The sequence below is a fragment of the Phytophthora cinnamomi genome (assembly GCF_018691715.1).
Source record: "Phytophthora cinnamomi strain GKB4 chromosome Unknown Contig62, whole genome shotgun sequence".
In the NCBI taxonomy this organism is placed as follows: Eukaryota; Oomycota; class Peronosporomycetes; order Peronosporales; family Peronosporaceae; genus Phytophthora; species Phytophthora cinnamomi.
The window spans coordinates 685,134-707,590 of NW_027150995.1; the positions used below are offsets into that span (position 1 = coordinate 685,134).

Below are 22,457 nucleotides of genomic sequence, written 5' to 3' on the forward strand. Positions count from 1 at the left end.
TTTGCTCGCAAAGATGCAAAAGCCCAAGGAATCCATACCCCTTTGCAGCCTGGAACCCTCCCTGACTAAGTCACCGCCGTCACGGAGGAATAACTCGCTGGAGCCCCTTGCAGCTCGAACAGGCGAGCCGGACTCCCAGAACCAAGAAGTGGCGTCGACAAACTTTGCACGCCGACGGGTGTCCTCCATCGTCAGCCCAGGAGCTCACCCAACACCTCACAAGATAGGGGTCGTACCTCAGAAGTACGTGGTTGTGGAGATGAATACAGCAAGTGAGCGGGTGGGTAAGCGTCTGCACGCCCTCCAGCCGTCCAACGGATCCTCTTCAAACGTATCCATCAAAAGCGATTTGAGTAGGAAGGTGGCAGCGGCGCACCCGCGCAAGAAAACGCAAGCTAGGCTCAACAATATTCACGATGATCGCGAAAACGCTGAGGATAGTGATAGCGACTGCAGTGACGACGGACTTGCACAACAAAGAGATGCCGATGTTAGGCACCGGGCACAATTTTTCAGCTCACTAGTGGGACCTACAGAGTATCAGGACGGAGGTGTGGTGACGAAAGGGAGCGTTGACCACCGAGGAATTACCCCGCACGTGATCTTCTCGACTACACATACACCCCCGAGTGAAGCGCATAATCCGATAGTCATGTCTAGCCAACCTGTCACGTGTGGGTTTTGCAACTCGACGAATCTCATGTGGGTACTTCGTTGCTCGTTTTGTGGTTCTGCACGGATGAGCGACGCACCGCGGCTGAAATACTTGATCGACATGATTTTGAGCATTGATCCACGGATCAAGGCGGATAAGGTTTGTAAAATACAGCAGATAGGTGCGTTGTTGTATACAAAAGGCTCATTCTCTCTGGCCTTCATGCAACAGTTAGCGAAGCGAATACTGGATTACGCAAAGTTTGATCGAGTTGCGATGAGAGCGGAAGCGACATTCAAGCAAGCTGGTCTCGTTAGAGCGAAAGCCGCAATCATGATGATGAACCGCACGGTCCTGATGCTCCGGTTTCAGATTATGAGGATGATCTTTGTGGCGTGGAAGAAGACGAACGTGAATGCGTCCCGACACGATGCCAATATTAAACGCATGATATCCATAAAGGAATCGCAGGCCAAGCACAATTTCAAGCAGGGTGTGTTCTCAGTCTGGAGAGGATATGTAGCGCGAGCGGCAGATGAGAGAATACAGCGTTTTCAGCTAGCCTACAAGCGGTATGCAATAGGATAGCGATAGTAAATCGTACACCAATTCGCTGATCTGAGACTGTTACGCAGAAATGAGTTGACAAGATTGCGGCGTATTTGGGGAAGTTGGCGATCATTCTTGCGAATTCGAAGTAAGGAGAAGCTCCACGATTTACGCCGTCACTATGAAGAAGAATTGTAAGTCGAAAACGCCATATGTGCACTGAAAAACAAGTTCTGATAACTCGCTTGTGTGACTTTACCAGACAAGAAACACCCCAGGAAGCTGAGAAGGTTCGAACGGACAGTAAATTATCTTCTAGGACTCTGCTTAGAACGTTTCAATGTGTTTTTTAGGAAATTGACCGACTCAAAGAAATCCAGCAGGAGATGCTGAAGATGGTATATACAGCCGGAGACTCCATTCTGGAGTTACTTCACGTATCTCTTCGAAAAGCCGACCACAGCGTTCAAAGTAGGTTGTATTACTCGGCACTACAACATTTTTTTACAGCTAGCGAATACTTATCCAGAATTTCTTGTCCTTCAGAAACGTTACAACTTATTCAAATGTACCCCTCGACCGCGGGCGAGTTCTTCGAAGGTGCTCATGGCAACGAGCTACTTGATGCGTTGAGCAGCGGGCACGCAATGCCTCAAATCGACGGATTCGGTCTGGATGACGAGAAAGATGATGAAACAATGAAGAAGCTGTTGGATCAAACTATCGAGAAGATCGATAGATCACCACCTTCAGACAGTCTGATTCAATGGCTCAATTTCCAACGTCGGCGTGGGGCTGAAATGGGGCCCATCAGTGAAACGATCGAGACTAAAGCCATTACGAACAAGACTGCCGTTGCTGATGGAACTGCTGCCCCCGAAAAACCATCAAGTGCTAAAGCGACAAAGCTCCGGTTGAAGGAGAAGAAGAAGGAACTCAAGCCCATCAAGTTCCTACAGGATCTAAGAACTGTCATTGCAAGTCCAGGTGTTATGCTCAAGTTACTGATCCACACCTCTTCCGAAGCCCAAGTTGAGTATGATCGCATTCGAAGCACCGAATTGTCTAACACGGCCGCATCCTTAGCATCAGAAAGCTCGACTACAGCAACGACGCTCTCACCGTCGGCACAAGTACAGCTGAGATCGTATTTCAAGATCGTGCCTCGGATACTAAATCTCCCACCTGACATCGTCACTCGAGACAGTTTCGTGCTGAACGATTTTGATTCACTGTATGCATTCACACTGTATCTGTATCTATTCCACCCGAACTACGTCGCGCCTGGGATGGAGCTTTCTCCAAGGTACCACCTCAGCTACTCCTTCTTGATCCCGCAGTGGCAAAAAGTGAAGACTTCTCTGCTAGAAAACGAGTGCGATCCGTTCGCGCAGCAGCAATTCTACATTTTTCTGACAAAGTTAAAGCGGATCAACCTGCAGTTTCTACGCTTTATCGACATCTGCAAGTCGGTTCGGCATATCGCGAGCTGGCATGAGCGTGCTGTCACTCGAGAGGCTTTTAATGACTTCTCCAGGAGGGTGCTCGGTAAAGATTCTAATATTTCTGTGGCCTTGGAGAAAGAAACGCTGGCATCGTGGGTCTCGTTACCAGCGTCAAAATTGCTTTCCCTGTGCGAAAATGAGGACGAGTTCCGCAAAATTGAACAAGTCTACAAGGACAATGTGCTCGATTTGATCAAAATCTTCCGCATCTACGGCAGTGCCGCAGGTGGGAAGGGCATTCTGGAGCAGGAGTTCTTGAAAGTGATGACAAAGGCCGGCGTCACGAACAAGAAAAATATTTTGAGGTCTCACTTGCAGATGATCTATCAACAATCCCGCCAGTCAAATGGCGGTGTTCCGATAGATAGTTCCAATGCAGGGGATAGCTTCATTGCTCCTGTGCCGCCACCTGGTACCGAAGGTGATGACGACCCGGAAGACCGAGGAGCAACCCCCAACGAGTTCTTCGAGGCGCTTACTCGCGTGGCACACCACAACTTCCAAAAGCGTCGTGAGTTCATGGGCCAGATCGCTACTATGATGAATATGGGCGACGAGGTAGCTGCCGAGACTGTGAGTGGGGCGGGATCTCTCCTCAATTGCGTCGTTGATCTCGTGGTTGACAAGGTTGTTCCTTTAACAAAAAAGTTTCAGGAGCAAGGACTGACCTTCAAGAAGCAAATGATCCACCCGGACGTGCAATATGTGTGCAAGGCCCAAGAGAAGAAGCTAAAGCGTATTTTTAAAACATACTCGCAGAGGAACAAGAACCCCCAGTCCCGTGGGAAGCTGCTCGATTTGAGTGACTTCGAGAGTTTGCTGAAGGACCGACGGCTTATTGACGCGCTCTTCCCGCACGGCAAAATTAAGCAACTCGTTGCTTTCGTGCAACAAGACGGCGATGTCAACACTGCATCGGGCATCAATGGGTACGATGCCGACAGTGAGTTTGTGTTCTCCGAGTTTGTCGAGGCGTTGTCGGCAATCGCTGTTTACCGCAACGCCAATCCCTACCTACCATTCTCCAAGAAGCTGGAAACGTTTTTCGAGGAGTACTTCTAAGCAAGCATGATCAAATATCCGACTAAGATAAATAGTTCATTAGCCTATCCATTCAACCAAAACAATTTTTAAATTCTCAAAATCAATTATTTTCAATCAGTTTAGTTTTGGCAAACCAATTTAACTATTTTATTTATTGATCAGATGTTCGTGAGGTTAGCCTTAGCGCATAGGTTAAACCATATTTGGAGTCTGCAAACCATTCCGCAAAGTTAATTTCATTCGCATCAATCTTTCGCCTTTTACTAAAGATTGCCGTGGAATTGACTTACTAAATGCGGCTTCAACCAATTTCTGGATCCCTCCTTGTGAGGGGAACATCCCCTACTCTTTTTTACTTTTTACTCACATCAATCGTCTACGACATCTACGTATGTTGGTGCGGCATGAAGACAAACAACAATGCTCAACCAAGCTTGCATGGTTACGCGCACATGCATATTGCGAATGCGCCTCTGCAGAATGCACACATTTCAGGAACCGCTACCTGTGCCGGAGTCTTTGTCTGCTACCTATCTGAATGACAGCCTAGGCAACAAAGACTTCAGTCTAGGCGGCAGATAATGACTCCTAGGTTGCAGGCAAATACACTAGCACAGTTAGCGGCAAAGAGCAACCTCCTGAAATGTGTGTAATATGCGACTGGAGGTTGACGCGCATTTGAAATATGCACAGGTGTGTAACCATACAGTATGAGTGGTTGGGCACAGCAGGTTATCTTCCAATATTGCTGGTATTACCTCTTGGTCTTAGCTACTTGCGTCTTGGCAACGAGCTGCCATAAGGCACGCTCGAATTTGATCAGCTCGAACAAACATATAGTCAACGCTACAGCACCTAGTTCAATAGCGTGTATTATTGTTGTCAACAAGTTTGCCATTAGCATTGAGCGGATAGCCCGACTTCGACGATCCGACAGTCAATTACTGTTTCGGGCTGCAGGGCAATACCCGGCGTTAGCAACGGCTCGACATCGCCTCCATCTTCGAAACTTCCTGGCCAGAATGAGCTTGACTTTCGTTTGGTCTGTAGCCACCCCAGCTCTTTCCATGCGGATGCTACTAGGCTTGAGCAGAAGTATTTTCGCTTGGTTCTGGCCGCGTCCGAATTCTCTGTAACTGGAGACGAAGGCGACGAGCTCGTGCTGCTACCAGTGTTGGCGAATGATTCTTCAGTTTCGTCTGGACAGCTACGCACCGAGCTAAAGACGCTTCGGTCCGATTCACCGGTGGAACGAAGTATGCCGAAGATGCTGTAGGGGTTCCCGTCAACGCGTTGCACGAACCCCTTCAGTAACTCAATTAACTCTGGAGTACGTTCCGCCTCGACTCGTCGTACGACAATCGAGTTTGACACTTCGCGGGCGTAGGCCATGAGGCGCGCTTTCAAGGAGTACACCTGGATGCCCTCCGATGTAGCCTCCATAATTCGCAACAAGAATCGCGACTCGCCTGGAACTACAATACCGACGTGATCGTATTTGGACCCAGTGAACTACACGCAAGCAATGTTAGTTCTATCTGATTTACGGCAAGCACTTGCTTCGTCGCACGCACCTTGCGTTGCAATCGGCTCGCTCCGAATCGGCAAGAAAACAAAATAATGTCACCACTCGCAACACTCTTGTGCAGTGACGTAACATGGATCACGCTCTTTTCACTCTGGCTGAGTTCAGGATCACGCGAAATTGATACAACGCCCAGAAATGACAACAACAGCACATCCGCGCTGGCAACAGGGTGGAGCAGGAGTTGTTTTAGGAACGACTCCAGCTGTTCCTTGCGATAGTCGATGAATTCGCCTTCCAGCGGCGTGAACACGTGCTTCGGCGGCAAACCAGGTAAATCGATGTCAGGGTACTTGCTCTTCAGGTGTCTATGCAGCGTGTCGAATTCTTTATACCGCCGCGCGAGCTGCCACGTCGTGCCATTGAATATGATATCAATTATATAGCACGTGTACGGGCGCTGCGAAAGATCACTGATCTTGGTCTTGGTTCCAACAATGGCCAGATCGATAGTAGGCTGTGGCATCTTGTTTAGAGGCACCAGCTTAAGCTCGATCTTACGACTTGCGCAGCCGAGAATGTAGTGTCCAATAGACTGCTGTTCGTCCTTAAGCCACTGGTCCCCAATGTCCAGGTAAAGAATGAAGGTATCCGCTTCACGCTGGAGGAGCTTCTGCAGAAACTCCGTCGCCGATGTTTCGTCCTTCATAGCAGGGCGGTGGAGCTCGGCTTGCAACTGCTTAATCGCGTCCAATTTGACCTGACGCACAGTCACACTATCCTGCGAAGCTTCACTGACCGGCACAACTGTCGATACGCTGACGAAAAGGATAGCACCTCGTCAGACGAAGACAGCAACACGGCGTATCCTACCAACAAACTCAAATCAAACATCAAAATGTCCGCACAAACCTGTCGCCATTATCGCCCGTGGCCGTGACCCGAAGGATCATGAGCGACACGGGGCTTCTCGTGGCTTCCGCCTGCCTAACACTCGACTACCATACGACAGCAACAACACAGTAGATATCCACCTCACTCTGTCAGCTCCTCCGTCCGTCTCCTCATCGCTCCACCTTCACCTGCCACTGACCTGCACGGTCGTGGCATGCGCGCGCTGCGTCGACTGCAGCGCGTTCTCCTCGGACCACGACGCCGGCGGACTCGACACGCGGCCCTCCTCCTCCTCGTCGCTGTCCTCCGACCCGCTCGACGCGAACCTCAAGAACGCTGCAACAACAACAACAACAACAGCAACAACAGCAACAGCAACATATCAGCCCCCACACAGCAGCACAACTGCAGTAATTATCTCCTCTAGACTACCTTCTCGGTCCGCCTGGAGCTCCTGCGTCTCGTGCGTGGCCTGGAGCTTCGTGGCGAGCAGCAGGCAGTGCATCCACTCGTCCCTCTGCTCCGTCGTGGCCGTGGCGAACTGCAGCGGCGGCTGCTGCTGCGTGTGCACGCTGAACTTGAAGCGCGCGTCCTCCGCGTGACCGCCGCCGCTGGAGCTGTAGCTGCCGCGGCGCACGGCGGCGAGCGTGTCCTCCTTCTGCACGCGCGTGATGTCTTTGACCAGACACAGGTCCATCCAGAGCTTGAGCGAGCTGCGGCGCTTGCGGCGCGGCGTGCCGGCGTCCGCGTCCGGGTCCACCACCAGCGCGTGGCTGAAGAGCAGCAGCTTGATGCGCAGCCAGCCGCCGTACTGCGCGCTGAACTGGAACAGCTCGCCGCGGTGCAGACACTCGGGGGCTTCCATGGCGACAGTGGGAGAGACTGTAACTGAGCTGGTGGGAATTTATATGTGAATAAGAACGCGATGCGATTTAGAATGCATTTGGCGAGCTAGATTGCCTCTAAAAATCAGTCACGTCCTGCAGGTGTCTCTGCGTGAAGAAGGCGGCGCGCGTGCTGGCGGATGTTTTGGCCTTCTTGGAGGGCTGGGCGAGGAACGACGTGATGGACTGCGTCCCGGCGGGGGCGTTGGCCTGCGCGTGCGGAGAATAATATGAGATTAGAGACCGTGTTAACGACGTTGAAGAGGTCACCTGGCTACTCGTACCTTTTCGAGCTCCTTGTCGTGGGGCCACTCGACCTTCACGGCCTTCTCGAAGAATGGCTCGACCGTGCCCCAGCTGAAGCGGATGATGTTGGGGAACACAAACACTTCGTCCATGTGGGCCGTCAGCCACGCCTTCGTCCTGCAAAAAATGTCAACACAAACACAACGGGCGTCAGCGACTGACTGTCATCCCCACCAACACCCCGCTACCCCCGAACGTACTTGGGGTCACTCGGATATCCAGATCCAAAGTCCGTCGGGAGGTCGAGCGCCGGGCTCTCCCACTTCCAGTCGCTGATGACGCGGTCGCGCGTCACCTTGGCAGCAATACTCGCCGCACTCACCACCTGCACAGAGCAACGAGAGCTCAGCAACTACAAAACATATCTTCACTTATTTTTCCGGTGTTCCGCCCACCTTGAATAGACTGTCGGCCTTCTTCTCGACGCGGAACTCGATGGTCCCGTTGAAGTGCTTGGTCAGGAAGCTCTGGTACCAGCGCGGGTCGCCCACCGTGTCCACGAACACCTTCTTCACGACCGCCCCCTTCTTCTGCACCTCGTTGATCAGCTGGATGGCGGCGCCCCGCGACATCTCGTTCAGGTTGCTGGTCTGGCGCTGCATCTTGTCCGAGATCTCGGCGGCGGAGATCAGCCGCACGATCCACCTGCGCAGGCAGCAACACCGCGTAACCTTTAGCGTTTAACACCATACAATTGCCCAGTGCATTGCATTGCACTGCAACGCAGCGGACGCACCCAAGACCTTCGGTGGAGCGCATCTTCTCGAACAACTGCGCGCGGCTCTCGGCGCTCAGCGCCTTCGAGTCGTCGAAGCCCAAGGCGCTCATGGCCTCGTTGTCGGCCACGGGCCAGTAGGCGGCGCCGTACACCATGGGTCCCATGACGGGGCCACGCCCAGCCTCGTCGATGCCCAGCATTACGGGCACCCCATCCAGGCAGCTCGCGGGGCAGTCGCTGGCCAGCAGCAGCGTGTGCTGCAGATTCGGGCGAGACATCGCAGCTGTCTACTTATTGCAAAATTTTTTGGCGCGGGAGGATGTGATTGGATAAAGATAATTTGGACCAATCGGGGAGAGATGAGGAAAGGCAACAAGTTGTTGCCTTTTTAGCGGAGCTTTTGGGTCGTCTCAGCTGACTCACTAAGTCATTGCTTGGTTTCGTGGCTCACGTATTATCAACTGTCTCGTTTATCGGTCGCTACTGCCAGAGCAGAGATACTTGTATTTCGCGAGCGCTTTCGGCTTGATGCTTGGGTTGGGCAGGCAGGTGGCTGTGCTCAAGCTCCTCGGAGAAAAATGCAGGTGCCATGCATCTTGTATTCTTGTGGGTTCACACTCGACAGCGGCTTTACGGAAGCCGAAGAAGCTAGAGGCCACAAGTCCTTTGCTATGGCACAGCCATGCATGCTCACTGTGCTCTTGAACGTCAACACCAGCAGCCCCTGGAAGCCGCAGGGTTGCCGTTCTCGAGTCCTTTCCCGAAGGCCACCTCTCCGCAGAGGTTCAAGTCATTTTTTGAGGTTTGCAGGTCCGGGGAGCAGTTCCGGTGGATCAGAATATTTTGACGTGAGCAGAGGGACCAGAACCAACTGGACAGCTCGAGGGGTGCCACGCTGAGGACTTGCGTGAAGCGACCGCGTACTGTGGCTCTTCGGGCGTGCCGCATGGAGAGAGAAGGGGAAACTCTGCGAGCTCGGCGAAGTAATTTTTGATCACGAGCACTGCAATGATGCCTTCATAATGCGGGCAGGCTTTCGGCCATATGCTCGCGGTGTAGGTGCCCTGCAGAGTCCAGCGTGGCGAAAACGGTAATGCCGAACGAAACTCGGTGCGAGTGGCGAGTGTCGGCGAAGTCGTAACGAAACGGGATCCCACCACAAACGTTAACCCAGGAGCATTGGCAAACTACGTGTAAGCTCACCGCTTGTAGCGGGGAGTAACAACGGTCTTCATCACTCGTTGACTTCAACTGAAAGTGTCGCGGGTTGCCGTCTGACGTCCTACACCTCCTCATGGCGAAAAATATCCGTTGTTCAGGTCATCGCCGGGATAGAGAGGACACGGTGCGAACTGCGGCCGGTTCTGCTTGTTGATGCAGCCGGCCTCGCTCTGTGAGCGGGTCGCGCCGGCCGGTTTTGGTTTGATTGAGGTTTGTTGCGCCGAGGTCTCTCACTATGGAAACTATTATATTACACCGTACGGGCATCCGGCGCGGACGCAGAGCTCCGCACCCAGCAGATACGGGCATGGCACAGCCGCCGTGCTGCATCTCTTCATCCCAGCAGCCTCATGGCGCTGGCAAACACTTCCGGCTTAACAGATTTGTCGATGCGGGATGTCCTCGCGCGGAGCTTCTGCCCCGCGCTGGGGGATACCGCCTCAAAAATTGCCGGCAGCGGAGCTCTTGGTGCGGATTTTCCCGTTGCATTGCACACTGCAATTCACTGCAATGGACGCATCCACGTAGCAAACTGCAATGTGCGACGCGACGACGCGCATTTTGCGCCAATCCAGCAGCGTCAAGTCCCAATATCCGCCAATCCTATCTCGTATCGCAAACCCTAGCCCCAAATACGGAACGCGCCAGAAAGGCAGGGGGTGGAATAGGCGCGCCAGGCAGTAATGGCGATCCGAAGCTGCGCCCTCTTACCAGTCTCGGCACTGCACACGAGCCAGCGCCCGAGTCGCTCGACGCGCGCCATGGTCCCCGCCATTCGTGAAAACTTCGAGCGTCGGGCAGTCCCCGTGCCAAGTACAGCAGCAGCACTGTAGCAGCATGCCAAACAACAAAATGTCGAGCTCGTCCATCGGGCGCCGCATGCGGCCGATCCGCGCCACGCCCGAGGCTCTCGCGGCCCAGGCGCAGCAGCATGTGCCGCAGCTCGTGGTGCGTCCCACCAACCGCGGCGGCGAGACGCTGCAGGTGGCCATGGGCGGCACCGCCATCGAGCGCTCAATGGTCAACATGGGCTCCATTGCCGTGTACCACGTCAAGCCCGTGGTGTCAACGGACAAGGTGCACGGCAAGAAGTCCACCATCTTCGCCGTGCACGTGCAGAACGCCATCACGGGCCGCAGCTGGGTCGTGCACCGCCGCTACTCGGACTTCATGATGCTGCGCGGACTCGTGGCCGAGCACTTCAAGCTCTTCGGCGACGAGTTCCCGCGCATCTCCGGGCTCGTCGACGAGCTCTACTTCCCCAAGAAGCACAAGTTCCGCCACAAGATGGGCAAGGTGGTCGAGCACCGCTGCGACGCCTTCCTCGAGTACCTCATGGGGCTGCACCGCCTGCTCATCTGCCAGAACTACCTGGCGCGCCGCGACATCAGCCCCATCGGCCTCTCCATCCTGCGCGGCTTCCTGGGCAGCGCCATCGTGCAAGACCCGAGCCACAAGGCCTACACGTTCCACAAGGCCATCCTGCCCATCGAGCTAAACCCGGCCGACCGCGCGCCGATCAACCAGTGCGGATCTCTCACGACGGTGCTCGAGGACGACGCCGAGTACGAAGTGGAGGTGGAGGAGGCCGTTGAGCCTGAACCCGAGGCTGAGGTCGAGGCGCGTGACGGATCGGAGGGCACCGAGGACTCGCTATCGGAAGACTTGAGCGACGGTGAAGACACGGAGGAGGAGATGATGCGCATTTCCGAGATCGTGGACCGACGACGCTCGCACAAGTACGCCCGCAACCGACGCGTGCTTCTCTTCCTTCGCAAGGACGGAGTGTCGAACGAGCCCGAATCGCCTACCTCTCCCAGCGCGGAGGAAAGCACCCCGTGCACTCCTCGCCCTGGCAACCGCATCCACACGGACAAAATGTACGTGCGCGCCTCCGAGATGCTGCGGCCGTCCGAGATGGTTGCTGTGCGCATGTCGGACATGCCTGCCAAGACCATTTCGGCTTAAACGACCGAGATCTACACCACTTGCGAATACTTGCCGCCAACATACGAAGCCACTACCGCCATCACACGGCACTATGCAGTCAGCAATGGAACTGACCTGCGAGGTGGCGCATGAACGGACAGCAGCCAGCTCAAGACGCAAGACAAGACCCAAATGGCAGCCTCGACACCACCAACTGGGGGTGGTACAGCTGCGCGAGGACGCGACCTGAAGCGCCTCGACGCACAACAAACCCATAGCAACGACGGCTCCCATGCGTTTAGACTATGAATATTTAACAATGAAGTAAGAGTTTCCTGTCCTTCATTCAGTCCTTGTACATCCCATTCCATTGTGCAATCTAATTTCTCGATGATCGTGTGCAGGCAGTGCTACGCTACCTGATACCACTACAACCCAGGGGATGTGCGCTGCTTTCAATGCGGAGAATATCCTACAAAACTAGGTTCTATTCAAAAAAGCTGATAGTGTTTCTTTTCCTACCACGGCTTATGTGATTGATTTAAGCTTCTCGTATGTAGAGTTGATAATACCCCACGACAGTAGTGACCGGAAGAAGTTCATCTGGACGCCGCGATACAACCGCCTCACACTGTGGCCGCGCTCAGCGTATGTGAGCTGAAGGGCTTCCCACGGCCCGATGAACGGCTGTCCATACACACTCTGCATACGTGTCCGTGCCACTGCAAATAGTACACACTGTCAGCACAGCAATTACCCCCAGATTGCAACATTCACACCCAATAACTCACCGTTTATCGGGAAAGTGAAAGTACTGATGAGAGCGCCCAGCATCGCACCGCAGATGAAGTCATTGGTCATCGTCGCAGCTGCCGTGTCTCCTCGCGGGAAGAGCCCTCTAACCGGTCCTCTCAACCCGAAAAATAATATATTCCCCGGCCCGTTGCGACACAAAATCGCCGAGAGGCCTCGGTAGTGTTCTCTCAGCCCGTACCTGTTAACGTGGACCATGGCGTCGTACGCTCCCGCGATCTCCCGATTAAACTTGGGCGTCTGCAGCAGCGTCTGGGCTCTCTATAGGTTGCAACATAGTAGTATGGGTGGAGTTTAGGCAAAAGTGAGATAGAAGCTTTAAAGACGCCAACCACCCCTGCAAAGTTTTTACGCACCTCAAACGGTGCCAAAACAGCCTCGGACGTGCCTGCCATGCCGGCAGCCACAAGGTTCAAGCCTTTGATCTCTCCGAAGTGGCTGGTCAGCAGCTCGTCGTAGAAGTTGTAGAGGCCGAACATGATAGACTTGGACACCATGGCCTGCAGCAGCGGGGGCTTGACGCCTCGATAGAGCATCATCCAGCCCTCGCTGCGCACATTCTCGAAGGCCTGCCAAGTGTTCAAGCCAAACAACTGCAATAGAGAAGAAAACGTTAGTTTAGGCTAGTGTTACACGAAAATTTAATAGTTTAGGCTAGTGTTAACCGGCCAGAGATTTTTTTTACCTGTTGCCGGAACATGACCTTGTTGGGTGGGAAGGTGACGACAATGTTGATGGCGGCCGCCGTGCCACCGCAGAAGAACTCGCGCAGGTGCGGGAAGCGCGCGAAGAAGTCGGACTGCTGCTTCTGCGCCGCCTGGTCCCGCTCGTCCGCCGCGGCGTCGCTCAGGAAGCTCTCCATTGCGGCTACCGGGCACGAGGAATCACGAGCTCTGCCCCGAGGAATGTGAAAATGTGAAAATGGGGCAGGTAAGACGCGCAAGAAAAATGGGGTACACTGTACCGGCGGTCAACCCAAAGGGTACCGCGTACCAGTGTTAAAAGGGAACTGCAAGTTGGGCGACGGACCTAGGTTTCACATGATGATTCTCTTACTCGTAGCGTCTAAGCTTTACCTTACAGGACGCTCGCTGCTTTGAATTTGTATTTAGCATCGTAGCAGCCATCCCTCTCGCAGTATGATACTAGCAGACCAGTATCATCGACCACGTCAGCATGATTCGTCCAATATCCAATATTTAAGTACTGAGTGAGCCATGCGAGTTCGAAATTGACCAAGGAGCAGTGCCAAAGTGAAACCGGTCTGCACGATCTGGGCGCGGCGTGCGTGTATCATGGCGGGCGTGCTGGCTCGGTGCGAGTTCCAAATCGGCAGCTTCGTCGTCCGTACCGAAACCATGTCCAAAATGCATCACCTCAACTACATATCAGACGTGGCAATACATCAGGTAACAAAGGCCAAAGCAACCTCAAAACCTCGTCCCAAAAATAATTTTCCCTCCTACTATCAACTCCCGCAGTTTTCCGCTCCAGCTCTCGTCTCACTGTACTCCCGTCCATTCCATCCAGCCAATCACGGTTCACGGCAGAGCCCTCGGTTCGCGCCAATGAAAAAAAACGGCGCCAACGCCAGCAGCGCCGCCAGTCCCCAATCTTCCATTCCGTTCCGATCCGATGGCGCTGGGCGTGAAGGAGAGCGTGAGCGGGCGGCTGTTCCGGCTGTCGGCGGACGGCGCCGAGGAGCGCGTGTGCGGCGGCAAGGGCGCCGTGTACCTGAGCGGGCCCAAGGTGGCGCTGCGCTGCTGCGGCAAGACGAGCATCGTGGCCACGCGCCAGACCAAGCAGAGCATCCTGCGCCAGGGCGACGTGCTGCTGCTGGGGCTGCGCGACGCCTTCTACGCCAACGGCACGCTCACTAAGTACGAGGTGGTGGACGCGGACGCGGCGCCGCCCAAGCTGGCGCTGCACGTGCTGCCCACGCGCGTGCCCAGCATCACCATGAGCTCGGCCAAGTCCGCGGGCGGTAGAACGGGCGGTAGAACGGGCGGTAGAGCGGCCCCAGCAGCCAGACTGGTGTCCTCGTTCTTCGCCAGGAAGAGCACTACTAGTAGTAGTAATTCCAATACTTCTGCTAGTCCTAAGAAGGAGAAGAAGGTGCTGCAGCAGCAGGAGAAGAAGAAGAAGATGGAGGTGGAGGACGCCACGGCCTCCAGCACAGCAGAAGACGCTGAAGAAGACGAGGAGGAGGAGGAGGAGGAGATGGCACCGGCCAGTAGAAGGCGCGGCAAGCGCACGCGGGCTATTGTTGAGTCGGACGACGAGGCTGACGCCAGTAACAAGATCCAGGACTTGACGGTGGACTCGGACGTGTCCTCGCCCCGAGACGACGACGTCTTCGAGAAGGACTTGGAGACATCCACGTCCGCCGCCAAGGACTGGATGGCGGCGTTTGGACGGAGAGGAGGGAAGAAACACAAGACGGAGAAGAAGTCGTCGACTTCATCTTCTTCTTCGGATGGATGGAGGAGCAGGAAAGAGGAGGGCAAGAAGAACAAGTGGAAGGCGGAACCGACCAGCGCCAGGAGGTTCACGTACGAACACGGAAACGACGACGACGACTCGGATGAAGACGAGCATTACTCTCGCTCCCATGATGAGGTCGGCCAGCTGCTGGAAGAGTGCGAGGCAATTGCTCGCAAGCTGCGCAGGTCGGTGCGGAATTGGTCGGGCAACTCGACCAAGTCGGCACCGCCCAGTCCCTCTACGTCGCCTGCGGATGCTACTGACGAAGAGGAGGCGGCGCACATGTCGATTGCTTCCATTGACGGAGGTGATCGTCGCGTGGTGACGCAGGCGGATATCCCGAACATCTGCGAGACGCTCGAGTTGAAGCCGTACCAAGTTGTCGGGGTGAATTGGCTGCTGTTGCTGCATGAAAACAAGGTGTCTGGTGTGCTGGCTGATGAAATGGGACTGGGAAAGACTGTGCAGACAATCTCGTTCCTGCTGCTGCTAAAGTCACTGGAGAACTCAGATAAGAGCGCAGCCGGACCGCACCTTGTTGTTGTCCCCGCGAGTGTGTTGAATAACTGGACCCGTGAGCTTTCGTGGATTGCGCCTAAGCTGCGTGTTGTTACATACCATGGATCAAAGGACCACCGCCGTGATTTGGAGGAAACGCTTGATAGCGACGATTTTGACATATTGCTGACGACGTATGCTTACTTCGAGCGTGATACATGCCAGGAGGAACGCGCGTTCTTGCGAAGCTTCCAATTCGGCTACATGATTTTGGATGAAGGTCACAGTATCAAGAACTCAAATACGTCGCGATTCAAGCGCATCACAGCACTGCGTGCGCGTACACGGCTGGTATTGAGTGGTACGCCAATCCAAAACAAGTTGAATGAGCTGCTGACAATGCTGAGCTTTTTGATGCCTCGGATGTTTGATCATGGTTCCGACGAGCTGTTGAGCTTCTTTGATGGAAATGAGCAGAAGAAGTGTGAAAAGGTCCGGAAAATCTTAGCACCGTTCATTCTTCGACGAGAAAAGAAGTACGTGCTGAGTCAGTTGGTACCGAAGACCGTCTCTGTAGAGCTCATTAAAGTGGGCGATGAGCAGCGCAAGGCATACACAGGCTTACTTGAATCCGTTGTTAAGCGCCGAGATGCCCAAACAGCACTGAAAGCGGCGGCGAAGGAGCGCAAGAAAAATAAGAGCAAGGACCAAAAGGCCGAACGCCGGTTGCGCGAATTGATGGACAGTTACGCTGCGCCACCCGGAGGTGAACCCAGCGCCATGTCGATTTTCACGCAGTTACGTAAAGCCGCAAACCACCCAGTGTTGCTCCGCCGCCATTTCGTGTCGGATGAGGTGCTAGAAACCATGAGTAGGTGCTTGCACCGAGCTGAGGCGTTCGGCAACCAATGCTCTATGAGCAGAGTTCGCCAGGAGCTTGAGTCCTACAGCGATTTTGAGTTGCATGACCTTTGTGTGCAGTATGGCGCAATCGATGAGCTGCGCAAATTACAGTTGCCTATGGAAACGTTGCTGGCGTCTGCCAAGTTCGATTACTTGCGGAAATTACTCCCAAAACTACAAGAAGAGGGCCACCGTGTCCTTATTTTCTCGCAGTGGACTAAACTCCTGGACTTGTTGGAGGTGCTCATGAGCCACATGGATTATCGTTATCTGAGGCTTGACGGTTCCACCGACGTACAGGAACGGCAAGGACTCATCGATACGTACAATGAGGACAAAGGCATTTTTGTTTTCCTGTTGTCGACGCGAGCAGGTGGACTCGGAATTAATCTGACAGCAGCGGATACCGTCATACTTCACGACTTGGATTTTAATCCGACCTCTGACGAACAGGCCTGCGACCGTTGCCATCGCATTGGACAGACCAAGCCCGTGTCCATCTACAAGCTCGTGTCTGAAAACACTGTGGATCATGACATCTACAAACTGGGCGAGTCCAAGACGGAACTCAACCACAAAATTCTGGATAAGCTCAATGCCCATGGTGATGGCACTAAAAAGAAGGGCAAGAAGTCTGATGCGGTCACCGTGGAAATGATGCTTGCGTCGGTGATCTCAGACTACAAGAGTGCCCAGGCAGAAGTTGATGAAGAGTGAAAAACAGTAGCGTCCAGGAGCCAAAACGAATAGAGTGGTGTTGCTGGTGAGTGACTGTATGTAATATTACTTAGACGCACTTGACACATGCTTTCATTCTTTCGTGCTGATGAGCATCACTAGCATTAAGTCGGAACTAGCCTTTCTTGGGTGCATCCTTATGTTTCGAGATACCACTTCCTCGTTTACTGCTAAACTGTGGATTTGACGAGCAAAAGGGAGGTATTAATAAGCAAGGTTGAAAATCGGAGATATACACATTGCTGTCGTACCGTGCGGCTGGAAGTTTTCGAACCATTGGCACTTGGTACAAACTGCAATCAGATATGAAACGTTAGCAGACGAATACCAGAGCTGGGAGAACTTGCAAGGTATACGTACGATGCTGTTGCTCTCGCGTCGAGCCATTTCCTCCTCTGTTTCTTCAGTTACAGGAGGGAATAACGGGGATTCGTTAAGAGCTAAGGCTAAATCGTCGCCGAATGTATCGTCGAAGTGGTCATCGTCGTCGTAGGCCTCAGACGATCCCAGTCGAAGACTCAACAGTTCCGTTGTCTGCCGGATCTGCTCCACCATTGAAGTGATGTCAGCCAAAGCGGCCGGGATCAAGTCTAAGGTCAGCTCCGTTCGACTGAGTTTCCGCGAGATCGAGTCGATGGTTCGACGGCTCCCGTTGGGCAAGTCAAGTGTTCGTCGAGGACCCGCAGGCAAATCAAGCGTTCGTCTAGGACCAGGAGGCAAATCAAGCGTTCGTCTAGGACCAGGAGGTGAGTCCAATGCATGGCCAGGTGGAAGGTCAATCGTTCGTCGCGATAACTTACTGGTTCGCTGAGTGTCGGTTGTTGTAGCTGGAGCGCCTGGGTGGGGCAATTGCCTCGGTAGCCCTGAAATGTTACTACTTGGGCTTTTGGCACGCTTTGATAGCAGATTTCGCGCGCTGGATTCGCTAATTTGTCCGGAATACTGTGCCAGGTCACGAGTGCTGTCTGTTGTGAAGACTGGTTCGATGAACGAGCGCTGTGAATCGTCCCGTACAGAAGGACCAATGCGACCTGGCCGCGACACTACTGTGCGGGACACTCGACGCACAGGTTTCGAAGCGCGGTCGGCGATTTCTTTAAGTTTATCTCCCAGCTTCTTCGCGCGGTATATAGTGCGAAGTGATACGGACATACGCCGCTGCTTGATCGATTTCTCCACTACCATCGTGAGCTGATTGTGCACCTTTGCTTTCTCCGGTGGGAGATTGGATGTTCATGTTGTCCAGCTGCCGTTTGATCACAGTTCTCTTCATTCGCTCTCCAAATTCTGGATACTCGGCAACAATTTCGTTGAAGGCGTGCTTACTGAGCACATTCAGATCGCAAATATTGACGGCGCGAACAGTATTTGTTCGACGCACGTCGATGACAAGCGCCGTTTCTCCGAAGAAATTCCCGTCTCGCAAGTAAATGCGCTTGTCCGAATTTCCACAATCCGGGATTAAGATCTCTACGAGGCCTTTGCGGACGATGAACATCTCTTTGCCAATGTCATCGCAGTAGATGATGGTGTCACCTGGCAAATACACGGCAGTTTCTAATGCGAGGCATACCTTGCCCAAAAAACGTGAGTCGGATCCAGCGAAGAATGGGACGGTTTTTACCAGATCCTTGTACAGATGAAGCGCGATGGTCGTTTTGAGCGGCCTGGAGATACCGGGCTGGTTCAGCAACATCATGTCTGAATATGCTCGTTGCTGGTGACAATACAAACTGTAAGTTTTTACCCCGTACCGCGAGGTAAGTGGTATATCAACGTACATTGATCCAGAGGTAGTCGTAGTTCCTGCGTACGCGGTGCTGTAACTCCTCCGGTAGCTCGTAGTATTTCATTTCAGCCTTTATCATGTCCATCCGGTTGCGGAATTGCGCCTTTTGTTGGTCCCAGCTCATCAGTAGAGCGAGGACGTTCCCGAAGAAGAAAGACGAAAATACTGTGCCGAGCATGAAGATCGCGATGCTCATGTAGTAGAACTGGATGTTAGCATTAACTTCGGGGTTGCGAAGCTTCGCAATGCTCGAGTATGTCGTGCTCTCGCCAATACCCAAAAACATGAGCATGATGATATGAATGCATTGGACGTACATCGGCGCCAACTAATGGACATTAAAACAAAGCCAAAATGTTAGTCTCACATGATCACCCTACCACGTCGTCCTACAGCACGTACATCGCCTTCGCCGCAGTGTTCTTCGCCATTATCGCCATAGCATTCATTGAACAAACTCGCCCATAAGCACGCGAATAAATGAAGCCCCATGGCGAGTCCGAGAAAGCTGACAATCAGATTGTAGTACTTGGCATATTCGCGAAGGTACTTGAGCAGACGACCTATTCGTAGTAGTTTGGGTATCTTCTGGAGTTTTACAATCTTGAGGGACTTCCCTGACGCTGGCATGAACAAGACTAAAGGGAAGTTGGAGATGAGGTCCACGATGAACCACGAGTGGAAGTACTTATGCGCTACTTTCTTCGGATCCATAACCACCTCGCCATTTGACACGATACCCGTCCGTAACGTCATGGCCATATCTACGCCGAAAAAACACAACAGGGACAACTAGTGAGTACGACCTGAAAGTAGCTATCTTCGAGAATTTATTTTTCACCTGTGATGAAATAGACGTCGATAAACGTGTTCATGCCGTTGAGTCTGCCCCAGTCAATGAACTGAAACCCAATGATGAACGGGATCTGCATCAATAAACAACATGATTTCCCATCGTTAGCTTCACGTGGGTTTGAACCACTTCATTTATGATTCGAAGCAGAACTTACCACTGTGCACACATAAACGACCAAACACACAGTCGTAATCTCCCAAGCTCGGCGCAACTTCGAATTCGGGTGAATCATGAACCGACTTGTGTTGAGTTTCCGATCGTGGTAGATGTCGATTGTATGTGCGTTCATGGACTTGGCTAATATCGCCAGTTTGCTCACCACTCTCCAGCTGTGGTGATTTACTACTTGCTCAGTAAATTCAATCGCCTGCATTGCATTCAGAACTCCATCACCGTTCGCGCGTGTCGCCTTAGCTACCGCTTCGTTGTTGTCCGTCTCGCCGTCCTCCTTGTCTGGCGCCTTTAAAATGATCTGCGGGAGTACAGGGCCTAAAGCTGTGCTCGGGTCTGCAGACACAGCCGGCAAAGCATCGCTAGAAACTATTAGCGAGGCGAGTTTGGCCAGCAGTTCTGCTTCTCGCTCAGGTGTTGGAATCTCCACTTCTCCTGACGGGGCAGGCGGGGCTTCTTTCTTGGCTGTCTCGCCCTCCGGCACCACTCTGCTGGAAGCATTTGTATCGCTGCTTGGCCCCTTCGTACTACCCATGTTGTATGGGCAGTTCGACTGCAGGAATAGGCTATTAACCTTTAGCACATTTCAGCGCTACGAGTAGAAGGCGTCCCTACATAGCCCCAAGCTGAAGCGAGTGGGTCGGTCGTTTTGCCTTCAGAAATAGTCTTGATGTTGCAATCCACTTGGAGTGAAACGAAAGCTGGAAATAACGTGGAGTTCCGAGAGTACAGGTCTAGGAGCAATTGTTCTTTAACACTCGCAGGCAGCTACCTTGCAATGCGGTGGAAATGAAATCCTCTATTGGTTGTCTATTAAGTCCTAAGCCTCGCTCTACAGCACGCACTCGAACCATTTTACGGGCTTCTTCGCGGAGCTGAATAGTCCGTCGCCGTTGTAAAAGGTGGTGTCGGCATGGTTGAGACGCGTCACGTAGAACTGGTCGAGGTAGTGGTCGCCGAACTTGTCGAGCGGGAATCCTCCGGCGCAGCTCTGGAACTCCACCATGCCGTCGTTCTTGCTCGACTTGTGGGGGATCGCGACGCCGAAAAGCCAATACATAGGTTGGTAAATGGAGAGCAGACCAGAGTACGAGTTACTGCACATGGCCGCATGAACGCGGGTGCGGTAGACCTCCTGCGCTGCCTCGTAAGCGGCATTCAGCTCGGTCGAGCTGTAGTCCTCGCCCTCGTAAGCCAGCGACTTCGTGGCACCAAGTACGGGGCATTGACCCGTGATATTGCCCAGCGCCTCCAGCAGAATCGTGTTCTCTCCAGCGCAAGAATCCTGGGCGAAGTCGGAGCCCATGCTTCCGGTCATCGGAGGGCTCGTAGCAACCCAGGAGCTGCTGCTACCGAGTGTGCACTTCCCATTGGCGATTGCACTCGCCAGCATGAGTCCGCCCATGGAGTGCGTGACGATGATGGTATCCGTGATCTCGGTCGGGGGGCCGGACTCGACCAACGACGTCGCGAGGTTGCACAGCGTTTGCTGCTGGGTCTCGTTGTTCCAGCCGGTCCTCTTGGAGTTCCAGATCATGTACTTGAAGTCCGTGCAGCACGGCGCGTGGTCGCTCAAGTTGCCCCAGTAGTAGGTGAACGAGTCCTGCAGCTCATCCTTCGCGTAGTCGATGCCCAGGCCGTGAATGAACAGACACGGACGCGGAGTCGATTTGCACTTGCATGTCGTAGCGGATAGCTCGATGTCGAAGCCAAAGTCGAGACTGCGAGACTCACTCTCGGGGATCGTCTCGCCGGTGAGCAGCGCGACGGTGGTCGAGGTCACCGTTGTGGCATTCACAACGATCTCACACTCCTTCGCCGCCTTGGCGTCCAGCTTGGGCGCCGTAATCTCCACGGGGGCCTTCAAGTACTTTACCACAATCTCCATATCGCTGCCATAAACATGAACGCCTTCAGATCCGGACGCGCACAACGCCAGGTTGAGTCCGCCGAACGTGAGCTTGAACAGATTGCCGGCCGAGCACTTGATGCGCTTCCCGTCCAAAGTCGCGTTGTACACGGGCACGGCGTCGTTGAGCGCGGGGATCATCAAGTCGAGGTGCGGCAGCATGTTGGTCTGCAGACACTCCGACGTGGACGACCTGGTCTCGCTTTGGGTTTGAGTTTGCGATTGCGTTTGGGCTTTGCCGCTCTCGGTGCTGGTCGTCGAGTAGGCGACGCCGTCTACTAGCATGTACCGGGTGAGTGCCGGGCCTTCGTTGAAGTCGGCGTATCCGTTGTAGGTCACGCTGAGACCGTCGGCGGACACGACTGGGTTGGCGTACACGTCGAACTCGGACTCGCCGTACACCTGCATGGTGGGGCGCTTGAGCGTGAAGTGCAGCTTCAAGGACGGCCATTCCTTGGAACTAGTACGAAGGTCTCCGTGGACAGTGCCTTTGCCCTTCTGGGTGGTAGCAGAAACCGCTGGAGTCGTGAATACTGCGAATGCAACACAGACGAGTGCAATGCACCGGAAGGAATTCGCCGATGACCGTCGCATGCTAGTGCGGATGATCTATCGCGGCAGTTCCGATTCCTTGGCAGGTCTTTGGGGATTGGTGGCGAAATATGCAATGAGCAGCAGCTGTGGAGTGGTAAGCTGTTCTGGCCGTACGGTTCGGCGATAGGGAGGGACGAAAGAAGGGCAGGAATTCGATGGTCACTGTTGAGAACGTGGTGCTGCTCTGGACGCCACTGAGACCTGCGCCGCCGAAGTTGCATGTTGCTGTCCGGCGGTCGATCTCCGCATGGCATCACGCTGGGAGACAACACACGTCAGACACAGCGGCTCATTTTTGGACTTGCTGAGGGTCTGCATGGCTAGAGTACCGCGCGAAGCGCAGGTTTCACGTTTTTCTAACGTTAGCCGGTGCATTGGAGCGGTGACATCCCTCCGACACGATTAACTCCCGCCTTGAATGAATTGGACTCGGGGCGGCTGCTGGCGAGGATGAACACGCCTTTCCTTCCAG

General features: G+C 53.8%; 8 protein-coding genes across 8 annotated transcripts; 3 read left to right on the forward strand and 5 right to left on the reverse strand.

Moving 5' to 3' along the window:
• Window positions 1-739: 739 nt before the first annotated feature.
• Window positions 740-3,771, forward strand: IUM83_06913 (uncharacterized protein; the record flags this gene model as incomplete). Its single annotated transcript, XM_067931158.1, has 6 exons — window positions 740-814; window positions 887-1,227; window positions 1,291-1,398; window positions 1,467-1,494; window positions 1,558-1,675; window positions 1,751-3,771. 6 exons carry the CDS (start codon window positions 740-742, stop codon window positions 3,769-3,771), a joined length of 2,691 nt encoding a protein of 896 aa, XP_067787039.1.
• Window positions 3,772-4,993: 1,222 nt separating this feature from the next.
• IUM83_06914 (putative ribonuclease H2 subunit A) lies at window positions 4,994-7,037 on the reverse strand (the record flags this gene model as incomplete). Its single annotated transcript, XM_067931159.1, has 6 exons — window positions 4,994-5,023; window positions 5,110-5,265; window positions 5,328-6,096; window positions 6,191-6,276; window positions 6,372-6,508; window positions 6,605-7,037. 6 exons carry the CDS (start codon window positions 7,035-7,037, stop codon window positions 4,994-4,996), a joined length of 1,611 nt encoding a protein of 536 aa, XP_067787044.1.
• Window positions 7,038-7,134: 97 nt separating this feature from the next.
• IUM83_06915 (ribonuclease HII) lies at window positions 7,135-8,358 on the reverse strand (the record flags this gene model as incomplete). Its single annotated transcript, XM_067931160.1, has 5 exons — window positions 7,135-7,266; window positions 7,341-7,479; window positions 7,563-7,687; window positions 7,758-8,007; window positions 8,099-8,358. 5 exons carry the CDS (start codon window positions 8,356-8,358, stop codon window positions 7,135-7,137), a joined length of 906 nt encoding a protein of 301 aa, XP_067787045.1.
• A 1,780-nt stretch (window positions 8,359-10,138) lies between these two features.
• IUM83_06916 (P-type ATPase (P-ATPase) Superfamily) lies at window positions 10,139-11,269 on the forward strand (the record flags this gene model as incomplete). Its single annotated transcript, XM_067931161.1, has 1 exon — window positions 10,139-11,269. The coding sequence occupies one exon, from the start codon at window positions 10,139-10,141 to the stop codon at window positions 11,267-11,269; it is 1,131 nt and encodes a 376-aa protein (XP_067787042.1).
• A 489-nt stretch (window positions 11,270-11,758) lies between these two features.
• IUM83_06917 (solute carrier family 25 member 51) lies at window positions 11,759-12,905 on the reverse strand (the record flags this gene model as incomplete). The annotated part of the gene is made up of 5 exons (XM_067931162.1): window positions 11,759-11,952; window positions 12,022-12,128; window positions 12,225-12,304; window positions 12,400-12,636; window positions 12,729-12,905. The coding sequence occupies 5 exons, from the start codon at window positions 12,903-12,905 to the stop codon at window positions 11,759-11,761; spliced, it is 795 nt and encodes a 264-aa protein (XP_067787043.1).
• A 773-nt stretch (window positions 12,906-13,678) lies between these two features.
• IUM83_06918 (ATP-dependent helicase) lies at window positions 13,679-16,645 on the forward strand (the record flags this gene model as incomplete). The annotated part of the gene is made up of 1 exon (XM_067931163.1): window positions 13,679-16,645. One exon carries the CDS (start codon window positions 13,679-13,681, stop codon window positions 16,643-16,645), a length of 2,967 nt encoding a protein of 988 aa, XP_067787036.1.
• Window positions 16,646-16,781: 136 nt separating this feature from the next.
• On the reverse strand, window positions 16,782-20,017 carry IUM83_06919 (Voltage-gated Ion Channel (VIC) Superfamily; the record flags this gene model as incomplete). Its single annotated transcript, XM_067931164.1, has 8 exons — window positions 16,782-16,841; window positions 16,918-16,959; window positions 17,027-17,369; window positions 17,821-18,383; window positions 18,448-18,783; window positions 18,858-19,219; window positions 19,297-19,381; window positions 19,466-20,017. 8 exons carry the CDS (start codon window positions 20,015-20,017, stop codon window positions 16,782-16,784), a joined length of 2,343 nt encoding a protein of 780 aa, XP_067787037.1.
• Window positions 20,018-20,314: 297 nt separating this feature from the next.
• On the reverse strand, window positions 20,315-21,985 carry IUM83_06920 (uncharacterized protein; the record flags this gene model as incomplete). The annotated part of the gene is made up of 1 exon (XM_067931165.1): window positions 20,315-21,985. One exon carries the CDS (start codon window positions 21,983-21,985, stop codon window positions 20,315-20,317), a length of 1,671 nt encoding a protein of 556 aa, XP_067787181.1.
• Between the last annotated feature and the right edge of the window lie 472 nt (window positions 21,986-22,457).